At 49.2% G+C, this 13,618-nt stretch overlaps 1 protein-coding gene across 4 annotated transcripts in view; it reads left to right on the top strand.

The window, feature by feature from the left end:
• Nucleotides 1-13,618, top strand: part of LOC144707464 (vacuolar protein sorting-associated protein, putative (DUF1162)) — a 49,257-nt gene that overhangs the window by 22,587 nt on the left and 13,052 nt on the right. For all 4 annotated transcript variants that reach the window (XM_078580574.1, XM_078580575.1, XM_078580576.1 and 1 more), the window contains exons 13-21: nt 8,149-8,243; nt 10,323-10,474; nt 10,719-10,771; nt 10,855-11,059; nt 11,817-12,239; nt 12,334-12,602; nt 12,907-12,992; nt 13,060-13,146; nt 13,237-13,498. In XM_078580574.1, the coding sequence (XP_078436700.1) occupies nt 8,149-8,243; nt 10,323-10,474; nt 10,719-10,771; nt 10,855-11,059; nt 11,817-12,239; nt 12,334-12,602; nt 12,907-12,992; nt 13,060-13,146; nt 13,237-13,498 (1,632 nt within the window). The remainder of the gene's footprint in view (nt 1-8,148; nt 8,244-10,322; nt 10,475-10,718; nt 10,772-10,854; nt 11,060-11,816; nt 12,240-12,333; nt 12,603-12,906; nt 12,993-13,059; nt 13,147-13,236; nt 13,499-13,618) is intronic.

Below are 13,618 nucleotides of genomic sequence, written 5' to 3'. Positions count from 1 at the left end.
CCCTGTTCGCCGCTGCTCTTCTGTCCCTCAAAATCTCTTTATTCGCTTAACTAATATCCTAAAGACATTGGTCTCCTGAAATTCATACGTCAAGAAGGTGCCAAAGACGAGCCAAGAAAAGCGGCAGGTCCACGTCAGTACATAGAGAGTAAAAAAGGCACATGAGCCTATAAATAAGGACAGGGCAAGAGCCCAGGCATTCATTCAAGAAGCTTTTAGTTCCCTGATACGACCCCAAAAATATCTTGGGTCTCTTTCGCCATTTTTCCCAATAGGGGCATTTAGGTTATTTGGACCTTTTTGTAATCCCTTTAAATAGAGCAGCCCTCCCTTGAGGAGGGTAGCCAAGAAGTATCACAAGAATGCGTTTGGCTCCCTCCGGCGACGTCCATTCCGCCTGCCCTCCTCATGCCGTAGTCCATCCCGGCGACTTCTCCTCCCCCTTCTCGTCTTCTCACCGATACAAACCAGCAGGTTCGTATCATTTGGTATCAGAGCGGTTCGCATCCTCCCACCATGGAAGACCGTCTCCAACGTGTCGAAATGCAACTAGAGCGTCTTGTGCATCTCATCGAACGTCAAGCGTCGCCGGCATCCTTCCCTCGTCAGAAGGGCGAGGATGTCTCACCGCGCCACGCCTTCGCAACGGAGCCATCGCCCAGCAGGAGCTATTGCGAGGTCCGCCGCCGCCCTTGCTGCGAGATCCGCCACTGCCGCTTCCTCAAGAGCCACCTCCAGTGGTGCCTCCTCCACCGTCCGATCCACCACCGCCGCTACCTCAAGAACTACTTCTGGTGGCGCCTCCACCGTCCGATCCACCACCGCCGCTCCCTCAGCAGCCACCTCCTGTGGCGCCAATGGTGGTCCCCTCAGCCGCCATTTCGACAGCAACCGCCCCGACAAATGCAGTCCCCATGGCAGTCGCACGGATAACCGCGGTCTCGATGACAACTACGCCGACGGCTGTGACCAGGACGGCCACAACCCGAAGGCTGCGGTCCTAACGGATGCAGTCTTGATGGCCTCCGGCTCGAGCGTCTCCACCCTGGGTCCGCCCTGGGGACCCTTCGACCCGGGGGAAGCAGCGATCGCCACGGTCGGAGCCGTCGCCACCCCGACGACCGCCGTCCGGGACGTCGGGGGCGGAACCACCACCATCCAGCCAGGCGCAGCCCAGGGGCTGCCCTGGGGGCCACTCGACCAAGAGGGAGCCATCGCCACCTCGTCGACCGCCACCCTGGGCGTCGGAGGCGACGCCGCCACAGCGCCGCCGGGCGTCGCCCTGGGCGCTCCCTTGGGGGCCATCAACCAGGGCGTCTGCCTTAGGGCGAGACGGGCCCTTGGGGAGGGCCATTCTGGCCCGTTCCATGGCGAGAAGGCCGCCAACAGGAAGCTAGCGGGCCTGCTCAACAGGGAAACGGGCCTGGCGTGGGTTTTCCACCCCCGGCCGGCCCGCCCCGCTATCAGGCGGGGTCCTTTCGGGTGGGCGACCCAGAAAACGGGCCCAATAGTGGGATTTTCCCCACTACAGGCCCACCTTGGGTCCCCTTGGGCACAAACCAACCAGGGGACCCGGTGAACGGGCCGGCCATGGGTTTCCTACCCAAGACCAGCCCAACCGGAGCCCTGGTCGACTGTTTCCCCACTGTCCAGGGAACCGTCGTGCGCTGCCGATGGACGGCCGCAAGCTGGCCATGGTCCCGCCTCGATCCGCCAGCAGACCTGTCGTGCACCAGGCGCAAAACCGCCACGTGCCACCAGTGGACTGCCGCGAGCTGCCCACGGTCCCGCCACAATCTGCCAGCAGACCCGTCGTGCACCGGCCGGGGAGCCACTGCGTATCGTCTGCGACTCCGCCGCTAGCTGCCCATGGACCCGCCGCGCGCCAACCCGCGAGCTGCCCGGGGACCTGCCACAAGCCACTGGTGGACACACCGCAAGTTTCAGCACCAGCTTGAGGACAAGCTGTGTTTCAGGGGGAGGAAGTATTGATACGACCCCAACATATATAGGGTCTTTTTCATCATTTAGCCCAATAGGGGCATTTAGGTCATTTGGACCTTTTGTTATCCCTTTAAGTGGAACAGCCCTCCATTTAGGAGGGCAGCCAAGAAGTATCACAAGAATGTGTCTGGCTCCCTCTGGCGATGTCCATTCCGCCGGACCCCTCTCGTAGGCGACATCCATTCCGCCTGCCCTCCTGCCGTAGTCCATCCCGGCACGCCGACAACCATCCCGGCGACTTCTCCTCCCCCTTCTCGTCTTCTCACCGATACAAACCAGCAGGTTCATATCATTCCCGTTAAAGCAATGGGGCAAAGGCTGGAGAGCAGGAGGAGCTCTCATCTACACAGAAGGATTTCTTGATCCTTAGGTTCTGGTATCTCTTGAATTTTTTAAGACTTGTGTTCATCTCTTCCATCTGACTCCTCTCTCTCCCCCGTGCTAGTTCAAGAAGCGTATTTGTCAAGAGAGGAAGGAAGAAGATAATGACATAACTCAATAGAGTACATGGCTGGGTATACATATACCCTAGGAGAGAGAGAATGATAAGAGGGCTAATGGGCTTATAGAATAGGGCCCATTTGCCCATAAGGCTGACTATCTCACTAACACTCCCCCGCAAGCGAAGTGTGGATGTCATCCATGCCGAGCTTGGACACTGCACGTTGCAGGAGAGGTCGAGATAGTCCTTTGGTAAGGACATCAGCAGCTTGATCAGCGGATGGAACAAATTCCAAGTCAAAGATGCCCTCGTCCACGCGCTCCTTGAAGAAGTAGCGGTGGAGTTCCATATGCTTGATCCGTCCCTGTTGGCCAGGGTTCTTTGCCAAGGCGATTGCCGACTTGTTGTCGCAGTAGAAGTGGATCGGGCCGGAATACTCCCTCACGAAGGTCATGGAGAATTCCGTATATCCACTGGCCTTCAGAGGCCCCATCGGCAAGTGCCTGGTATTCGGCTTCAGCACTGGAGCGGGACACTTTGTCCTGCTTGCTGCTCTTCCAACTGACAAGACTGCCGAAGACAAAAGTGCAGTACCCCGTGGTGGAACGACAGTCCACAACTGAGCCGGCAAAGTCCGCATCAGTATACACCTTCACAGTCCGCTCCATACTCCGAGGAAAGAACAAGCCCTTCCCGGGGCAGCCCTTTAGGTACGCAAGTACCCGGTTGGCCGCCTGACGATGGATCTCCCGCGGAGAGTGCATGAACTGACTGAGGAGGTTGACGGCGAAACTGATGTCGGGGTGGGTGTGGGTCAAGTACAGGAGTTTCCCCACCACCTGCTGGTACTGATATGCGTTCACCGGTGCTGAGTCCTCCCCCTTACCCAACTTGACGTTAGGGTCGATGGGAGTAGTAACCGGTGCACACTCAGTCATTCCGGTCAAGGCCAGTAGGTCAACGGCATACTTCTGCTGTGACACAAAGATCCCCCGGGGGGAGTAGGCCACCTCAAGGCCGAGGAAGTAGCGAAGAGGCCCGAGGGCCTTGATTTCGAACTCCTTAGCCAACGCAGAGCTGAGGCAGCCGGCCTCTGCAGAATCGGACCCCGTGATGAGGATGTCGTCGACGTACACGGCCAAGATGGAGACACCCGCGGAACTGTGACGGAAGAATAGGGAGGCATCCCCATTGCTCTGAGTGTAGCCCTCGGTCTTCATGACCGAAGAGAACCGACCGAACCACATCCGCGGCGACTGTTTCAGTCCATAGAGAGACTTCCGCAGCCGGCAAACGGTGCCCGGAGGGCCAAGGGTATACCCGGGAGGTGGCTGCATGTACACCTCCTCCGTCAAGTCACCGTGGAGAAAAGCATTCTTCACATCGAACTGTCGTATCGGCCAGTCGGAATGAGCCGCAAGCGCCAAGAGGAAATGGACTGTTTCCATCTTCGCTACAGGAGAGAAGGTCTCGAAGTAGTCCACGCCATACGACTGAGTAAACCCCCGAGCCACAAGTCGAGACTTGAGGCGCTCGAGAGTACCATCAGCATGATGCTTCTTGGCATGAATCCACTTGCAATCCACCGCCCTCTTGCCAGGAGGAAGTGGGACGACTTCCCAAGTGTGGTTCTTGAGCAAGGACTGCATCTCCTCATCCATCGCCGCTTTCCAATGAGGAGAAGCAAGAGCATCGGATAGGCGACGAGGGAGGGGATGCGACTCGATGTGAGAAAGAAAGGACCGGTAGGAAGGGCTTAGCCGATCAAAAGATAGATAGTGGGATAAGGGGTAGAGGTGTGCTAGCGCACTGACGAACCCCTTTCCGGAGGGTCATAGGCCATCCCAACTGAGCATCATCATCAGTAGACGAGGGTGACGCATCATCCGACGGAGGAGCGGAAGCAAAGGAGGGAGAAGAAGATAGCTCCCCGGGGGTAGGGGGAGGCTCCCCGGGGGAAGGTGGTGCACTAGGAGAAGGATACGGTGCACCGAGGGTAGGAGGTAGCTCCCGGGTGAGAGATGGACTTCCCGGGGGTAGGAGGTGCCCTAGGGGGAGGATACAGTGCACCGGGAGGTGAGACGGTAGGAGGCAAGGGAGAGAAGGTGGCTGGGGACGGCGACGGTGGAGGAATGGGTCCCACAAACGGAAAGGGTTCCAAGGAAGGAGTCGAAGACGCCTCAGCCAGCGGAAGGCGTGGCGAGGTAGAATCACCGAAGTAAGACTCATGCTCGGCAAAGGTGACGTTTGCCGAGATGAAAAATCTCCGAGACGGAGGGTGGTAGCAACGGTAACCTTTCTGGAGAGAAGCGTACCCGACGACGACGCACCGGAGAGCTCGAGCATAGAGCTTCGAGAGGAGCCGGATCGTGGGACGTCGCGTGCACCGAAGATACGAGGGAGGAGTCCAGTCCGCAGTGAGAGATGGGGGAACGCCGTGGAGAGACGATCCAGTGGGCTGACAAACCCGAGGGGCTGGGAGGGGAGACGGTTTACGAGATGGGTACTCGTTAAGACCGCCTCACCCCAATACGCCCACGGAACAGAATAGTTCAGCAGAAGGGTACGGGCGGTTGACGTGACATACCCGATCCGACGTTCTGCCATACCGTTCTGTTCCGGGGTGGCCACACAAGAGGACTCGTGGAGAATCCCATGGTCAGCAAAGTACGTGGCCCGCTCGGTGTTGACGAAGTCCCGGCGTTATCGGAGGAAGCGCTGAATACCTCGCCAAACTAAGTACGAACCATGGTGCAGAAGTGACGGACCGGAGCAACCTCAGATTTGGCGGTCAACAAGTAGACCCATGTGTAGCGGGTGGCCTCGTCAACAAAGATCTGAAAGTATCGGTGGCCCTTTAGGCTAGCCTGCGGGGCGGGTCCCCAAACATCACTATGGATGCGAAATAATGGAGTGGAGGAGTGCGAGGTGGACGGAGAGAAAGATGAACGACGGTGCTTTGCCAGTTGACATGCATCACACACGATAGTCTGAAGGTCCAATCCAGTACACCTCGAAGGAAAGAGACGCTGTAAAAATGAAAATGGCGGGTGACCCAGCCGTTGGTGAGCCAACTGGAGACGTCCCATACGCTGCACATCCGCCGGTCGGAGTTGGCGGTGAAGCAGGAAGCACCGAGAGCGTCCCCCATCATCCAACAACAGCAACCCGTTCTCCCGCCTAATCGGTGTAGTCCGACCCACCTTGTCAGACAGAAACATCCCGTCAGGCTGGAGGTGAAAAGAACAGGACAAACTGTCAACCAAACGCTGAGGAGACATAAGTATAGCTCGCAGGGCGGGGACATGAAGAACATTGCTGACCACTACGAGGCCGTCTACAAAAACTGCCCCAATTCCAGCAACACGCAACCGTCCACCACCGGCTGTAAGAACTGTACGGTCCCCACTATGCCTTTCGTAGGATACAAACCGGTCATTGAACGGGGTCATGTGTTCGGTTGCCCCCGAATCAAGAACCCAGCTCGTATCCGATACGAGAGGCGAGTAAGAAGCCGTACCACAATACCACTGTTCAGACTGAGGGAGAGGGAATGCACCAAATCCACCAAAATGTGCCGTTGACTGAGTCGGAGTCTGCATAGTAGCCACTTGGTCACGGAGACGGGCCAAGTCGGCTTGGAGCTGTTCAATAGTCGCCGGGCTGGTAGAAGAGGTAGAGGAGGAGGCAACCATAGCTTTCCCTTCGGTAGCCTCCTTCTTTTTCCGGTTGTCGTACTGACGCTTCTTGCACCACTTGCGAAGATGTCCAGGCTTGATGCAGTAGTAGCAAATCAGTCCGGAGGGGGCCGCCTCCGCGGGGGGAGCAGGAGCGGGCGAGGGAGGCCGGGTGAGGAGGGCAGTCGAGTCACGAGTTGTCTCCGAGGAGAGAGTGCCAATGACATGAAAATGACTCTCCTCTTCCTGGAGTTCCTTCACCAAGTCATCAATGGAAGGAAGGCCTTCCTTGCGATGGAGGGCACGGCGCCGAGTGTCGTCATACTCCTTGTTTAGGCCATAAAGAAACCCCAAGAGGCGTAGGCAAAGAGTGTTCTGGAATGACTTGCACGTCGGATCATCCGTCGGCAAGTAGTAGTCCACCTCATCCCACAGCTTCTTGTGTTCCAGCGCATAGTCCGAGATGGACAGTGCGCCTTGGCGAAAGTTGCTGGCTTTGGCAACGAGCATAAAGAGGCACCAGTTGTCCCCTTCGCGGCCGCAAAATTTGTTGGCCTGGTCCCAAAAACCCTTCACGGTGGAGCAGCGAGGGAACCTTTCACGGAACGAGGGTGCCAGGGAGGTCGTGTAGAGCCATCCAAGGACGAAGTGTTCCTCGGCTTCCCACGCCGCATAGTGTGGATGGGTCGATGGAAGCGGGGCTTGTGTGCACTGCTTGAACAGCTGGCGAGCCTTGAGAGGAGTTTCGACAAAGTGATGCTACTGTAACAAATTCGGGCCCTGGAGACACGTCGTGTCGGGACCCGCCGGCAGAGAATGAGCATCCTTGTGTGACAAGGGTTCTCGTTGAAAGTCTGCATCGGTGAAGCCATCATCTGGGACGGCCGGTTGACGCGTCTGGCCCGTGGAGTAAAGTTCCTCCGACATCAGAGCCATGGTCTCTACGGAGGCGGCTGTTGTGACTGAGGTTGTGGCCCGTGGCGCGGCTGCGCTGCAAGCTGCGGCTGCGGCGGTGGCTGCGGTTGCTGGCAGTGGCTGCGCTGCTGCTTCGGGCGCGGCTGCGGCTGTTGGCTGTGGCTGCTTCGGCGGCGGCGCGCGCGGCTGCGGCTGGCGGTTGCCGCGGCTGCTGCGCTTCTGCTGCTGCCGCGGCGGCTGAGGCAGCTGGCTGCGGCTGCGCGCGGCCGCTGGCGCGCGCTGCCGCGCTGCGGCTGCGCGCGCTGTGGTTGGCGCGGTTGCGCTGCGGCTGCCGCGCGGCTGTGGCTGGCGCGCGGCTGCGCTGGCGCGTTGCGTGGCTGCAGCTGGCGGCGCGCTGCGGCTGCGCGCGGCTGCGCGCTGGCACTGCTGCCGCGGCTAGGGCAGCGGCTGCGGCTGCAGCTAGGGTTTTGGCTGCGGCTGGTTCTCCGGAAGCTCCGCGGGCTGGCTACAGCTCGCGCTGTGGCTGATCCGTCAGTCATGCTCCGGGTTCGCTAGACAGCGAGAGGGTGATGTCAAACCCTAGATGGAAGAGCTCTGGAGCTCTGATACCATGTCAAGAGAGGAAGGAAGAAGATAATGACATAACTCAATAGAGTACATGGCTGGGTATACATATACCCTAGGAGAGAGAGAATGATAAGAGGGCTAATGGGCTTATAGAATAGGGCCCATTAGCCCATAAGGCTGACTATCTCACTAACAGTATTGATTTGGTCTTTAATTCTCTCAAGAAGATCGTACATGGAAGAATTGATTATCTCAATACCAAGACTGTATCATCTATGGAATACATAAACTTTGTATCTTTAGTAGTGTTTGAAGAATTTTCGCTCTTTTCTTTTTATACTGTTGTGATTCTACTATCATGGGTGAGAACATCTTCGGAAAGTGAGAATCAACTGATAGTGAGGATGACTCGAAGGATGGTGCTCTCTACATAAAGATAATACCTTATTATTATGTCATGCAAGTTGCATTATCTTTCTCCATTAGATTATATCATCAAAGAAAATTATGCCTCGGTACAGATTCCTAATGTTCCTTTTTCAGATTGAAAACTTGTCAAGTTTAAACCTGATTTGTCATTTTGGCAATGGTCATGATGTTATGGTTGCGGGGCAGAAAACAAACACTGTTTTCTTAAGGTACATAAGAATGAAATTTCTTTTTTCTAGAAAGACAACTTTTAACCATGGATTGTCTAAATTTCAGTGTAGTTGTAGCAGGTTAATATCTTCAATGTTTTTACATCTATCTTTATTATTTTAAGGATCATGCAAAAGAATAAAGTTTGGTCTTCTAGTTTTCCTAGTCTCATTTTTTTTACTGCAGAGATCAATAGAATATGGATTTAAATTTCTTCCAAAAAAAATGGATTTGAAATTTTCCACTAGTATCTGTAAGAATTTATGGTTTCCTAGTTGTTTTATTACACTGCTTGTTTCCTTGTTATAGTTATGCCCTTGTAATAGCTATTACTATGAATGTTGTTTGTATTCGGGTTTCAGATCTGAGGATCCAAACTAACTAATGTAATTTAAATTGAGCTTTTGTCCGAATGTATAATGTAGAGAACTCTTGGTCTTGCTTCGCATTGATCCTCTCTCGATTGTAACACCTAAATGCTCTTGATGCAAGACTCTCTCCCGTTGCCGCTGATGCTAATTCGTTTCCAATCACCCGTCCGTATCAGTATATTTTTGTTGATAATCTCTGGTGGGTCAATCTGAATTTACCTGATCCTGACCTAAATCAGGTGAAATTTCTCGCCATCGCAAAGTGAATGGAAATTAGACATATATAAACTAATGGCTTGGATCCAATGATTAAGGTGTGATTCTGCCTGTCAGAATTAGTTTTACCCATGCCCCGAGTGGCTTTTAGGCATGAGGAAAAGATCCTGGTGTTTTGTTTTTCACCAATTACATTGACCCTATGGTTTAATAACGTTAAAATTCGATCATGTTGTTCTTGTGTGGCTGAAAAAAAGGTGATTCATGTTATTCTGTACACATGAGATGCTTATCCAATCATAAATAATAATATAAATCATTGTGAGTAAGCCTAAAGGCCTAAGCCGGTGAGCCTAGCTATATTTTGATACGACCCCAACATATCTAGGGTCTTTTTCGCCATTTAGCCAAATAGGGGCATTTAGGTCATTTGGACCTTTTGTAATCCCTTTAAATAGAACAGCCCTCCCTTGAGGAGGGCAGCCAAGAAGTATCACAAGAATGTGTCTGGCTCCCTCTGGTGACGTCCATTCCACCGGACCCCTCTCGTAGGTGACGTCCATTCCGCCTGCCCTCATCCTGCCGTAGTCCATCCCGGCACGCCGACGACCATCCGGCATCTTCTCCCTCGCCCTTCTCGTCTTCTCACCGATACAAACCAGCAGGTTCGTATCATCTTTTTATCTCTATCTCCAAGTCTCCTATTGTCCCTACCGTATTCCCATGTATTGGGTTTTAGTAATCTTATTCCCTGTGTATTACATCCCTATTCCCTACCTGGGTTGGCCTTGAGTTACTTTTCAGCAAAAATCTCAAATGTATGTTTTGCTCTTCTTGGGTTTCCCAGTCTTATGTCACAATCACACGTTGGTGACGTTTTTATGGATCTATCCTGAAATTTAACATACTGACCTCTTGACAATTCCTCAAGATTATATGAGTTGGGCTCGTTCAGCCTCAATCAAACGCTGGGAGAGAAAAAGTGCCAAACTCAGCATTCTTCTGAAGGATGATTTCTGTCGGGATGATCCTCCCAGCTTCCTATGTCATCATTTAGTAGTTTATTCTTCTTCTTAATTCTTCTAGCATGCCATGATTAAGGTGTGATTTGATGCAAAAGCCTCGCATAAGAACTGCCCATCCCTGATGCTTGCTATAAACCCCGTTTTACTGATATTTGTTCTGTATCGCACACAAAAACAGAATGTACATTCCACTATTACAGAGTAAGAAAAATGTCAAAGATACATGGAAGTATCCAGCATTTTTGTATCAAGTATGCAGATGGCCCAAGTATACTGTTGTTTTCTGAGATTGCCCAACTTCGTACTCACACGAAACATTATGTACATGTTTTGAAATTCCTCTATCATCTTGTTTTTTTTCTGCAGAATCAACTCTTGGTACATTGTTTTATACTTTCTGATCCCTTTGAATGGGAAGCTAACATGGGAGAAATTTCATTTTTTATGATATTTTTTTTGTCTGAAGGCATGCGAAAACAACAGACCAGTTTCAAGATATCACGAGTTCTATGTCTGTTCGTGCTTGCAAATCTGATGGCCTTTTGACGCTTCCTCTTGATATCTCTCTTCAAGAAAACAGATCTTTTGCTTGGAGAACTCGCTTTCTCTTTCAGGAAGGTTGTTGCGTTCTTACTTTCTTAATTGTCATTATTGTGGCAGTAGTTAATTTCAGTTTCGCTTTCTTCCCTAGACATAATATACATTTAATGATAACTCTCTTTTTTCATTTTTTGAAGGGTGAATGTTCTTTTTTTATTATATCAAAACGGAGTATTCTGAACATAGAAAACTTCAACGAAATACAAATGGCCGTTTGCATTCAAATACTAATCAATTTTCCATTATGAATGATTATCAACAGATTTTCCCTCTCCAGGGCCTTGTTTGGCAGTAAAGGTGTCCACAAAAACAGAGGTATCCATTAAACTCTTTTCATGTTTTCAAGGTCACTCATTTTCCTGAGTTCTTCATCTTCGTGTCTCTCTCTCTTTCCCAAGGATGGATTATTCCTCTCTGTTTCCCCATTGCTAAGAATTCACAACACATCTGGATTATCATTGGAATTGCGCATTATTGCACTAGAGGGAGGACTGACTGCTATTATTCCTCTGGGAATTGGAGATTCTATGGATGATTTGAAATTGACTGATGAGTTAACTGATTCTCGAGAAACCAAAAAGCTCCTGCCATTTCCGGGTGACGGTGAGCTGGATGCCCTTGTTTACTCTTTCATAAATCTAGCATGGAAAGTAGCTGTTTGTACGCTACAACTTTTATATTTTAATTTCCATAGATCTATGAAGTGTGATATCTAAGTGAATAAGTAACAAATGATATTTTTGATAGGCTACTGTCAGTCTCAGTTTAATGCTGTTTCTTCGTGGATCCTGTATAATATAACCTTCGATTATTTGAAATGAAGCTTTTTAATTCCAACGTCGCTTAATTTACTTCAAAATTTTTAATTTCTCTTTGGACGAAACATGGACAAATACAATGTTAATGCCCAAGCAAAAGTTGAGTTTTTCCCGCGATCAGCATAATTTATGAGTTAAGTTTTTAATGCTGGACTTTTATCATCCAGCCATATCTAAGCCCATCTGTTCTGTTCTGTTGAAATCCAATTTGGAAAAACTTTATTCATATTGGCAAGCAAGAGCTTTCGGGCTTAATGGTCCTCTCATCTTATTTATAACTAGGGGATATGAGACCATCGAAAGAGAGCCATTTCATGTTTTTTTGCCCTGCCTGCTTCAATAGAATTTGTGCACTGTAGTCAGTCCTTCGCGGGCTCAAATAAATATGAAAGTTTAATTCACTCAAATTAGATTAAAGTAAGATCAAGAGGATGCTTCAATGGTCATATTTCTTTTTTTTGTTGTATTTTTGTGCTAAATCATTTTTTATCTTTTTTATTTAACCTTCATTGAGCTCCTTCCTAATCCTTTGGTTCTCTTAGTGTCTGGGAATTTCTTGTTATGTCTCAAGCCTGATATCTCATGCATCTCCAAGAACTCTGGGAAGGTTTTTGTCGAGTGGTCAGAGGACATGCCATGTGGACAGGCGGTTCCTTTGGCTGACGGACTACTTGATAAACTGTATCAGCGATTTGGAGAGTCCTTCGGTGCCCCCTATGTGAAATCCTCTCTCACTACCATTTGCTGTCCCCTCGTCAGTGATGGTTTACCTTTATCGTACTTGCATTTCCTCATCCAGATAAGTGGAAGAGATTTGCCAGTACTGGAATATCCTAGTGAAGGGGCCTCGGCTTATCACAACTCAATGTATTTGCCTCAGAAGGAAATATTTATCTCTCCAACTGTACAGGTTTTTAACCTTCTGCAGACTGAAATACTTGTAAATCTAGCAGAGACTTATGCAGGTAAAATTTCATATTTCAATTATGTGACAACTTGTCACCCTGTGTGATCTGAAAACTTCTAAGACGGTGACATATTTACTGTATGATTTGGCAGATGCATCTAACGAAGATAATGGTATTGGAAAGCAGGCTACCGTATCTTGTGGCTCAAGTGCTTACTTTTATGCGAATCCAATGTCTCTATATTTTAGTGTTACCTTGTGTGCATTGGATTCTAAATGCAAACCTGTTGATACTAGCAAATCTGTAAAGAAGCTGCAGAAGAAAAGTTTAGCTCATTATTTTGATATTGAGTTGGAATTTCATCGAGGAAAGCAGTCTGCTTATTTAAGGCTTTTCTGTGGAGAAAGAGGCGTTTTGGAGGTTATGCATTTTTATTTTCAAATATTTCTGTTCTTTTCTTTTGAAGAGTATTTTCAAATATTTGTTGGTTGAAATTTTAAGATTCCTTTGTAGCTGTTTTTTCTATTTCGCTCAATTATCTAAAGTAATAGTTGAAAGTTGTTGCAAAAACTTCCATATATCCTGAATTTTTTAACATAATAAGATAGTGGCTTTAATTTCAACCTTTTTCCAAATTTATGGGTTTAAAAAAAATGTAATTCATGCACAATTCATGTAATTAATAAGTGTGCTAATTAGATGAAACCTGATTTCCTTTGGGCAGGCAACCGTTTTCTCTTCATTCACCCTGCAAAATGAGACAGAGCTTCCTTTGTTTTGCTTTGGGTCAAGCCAGAAGGCCCTCACTCCGTAAGTGAACTAGTGTTTCGAATATAATTCTTACCCTCGATCTTTCTTTCTCACACTATTTTTTTAGGGAGAAAAAACATAGTTATTCATCAAATTTTCCTTCAGAACTTGGACTATTCTTGCCTCCAAACAGCTCAAGTTCGTGGTTATCAAAGTAAGAAATGGTGTCCATTTCTAGTTGAATTTTCTAATTAATCTTTTTATGGCATAGAAAATTTAGTTATGTCTAATTTGTGACTAACAGGTCAAAAAGAATCTACATCACATTGAATGAGGGAAACTCTTCTGAATCATTGCTTGACCTGGATGCTTTATCTGGATTTGCGGAACTTAAATTTGAATTATCCGATCAAGCTGGTTTCAGTCGTATGGTGAGAGTTGGTGTTTCACTGAAGGCATTGAGGCCTAAAGATTTCTCGTCCGCACAGCTGATTACTATTTCTGCAAGATATATTATCTCAAATGAATCCATGTCTCCAATATGTTATCGTTTCTGTGATTCAGAGGTTTCTTCTTAGCCCTTCATTATCTTTCTTACTCTTAGCTTGTCTTCCTCCCCCCAACGCCTGTTATTTATTCATCCATCTATTTAGCTATTCATTATCTTAGTCTATCTTCTGTTATAT

The sequence above is a fragment of the Wolffia australiana genome, chromosome 9 (genome assembly GCF_029677425.1).
Source record: "Wolffia australiana isolate 7733 chromosome 9, ASM2967742v1".
Classification (NCBI taxonomy): Eukaryota; Viridiplantae; Streptophyta; class Magnoliopsida; order Alismatales; family Araceae; genus Wolffia; species Wolffia australiana.
This window is presented reverse-complemented; position numbering and strand designations above follow the sequence as displayed.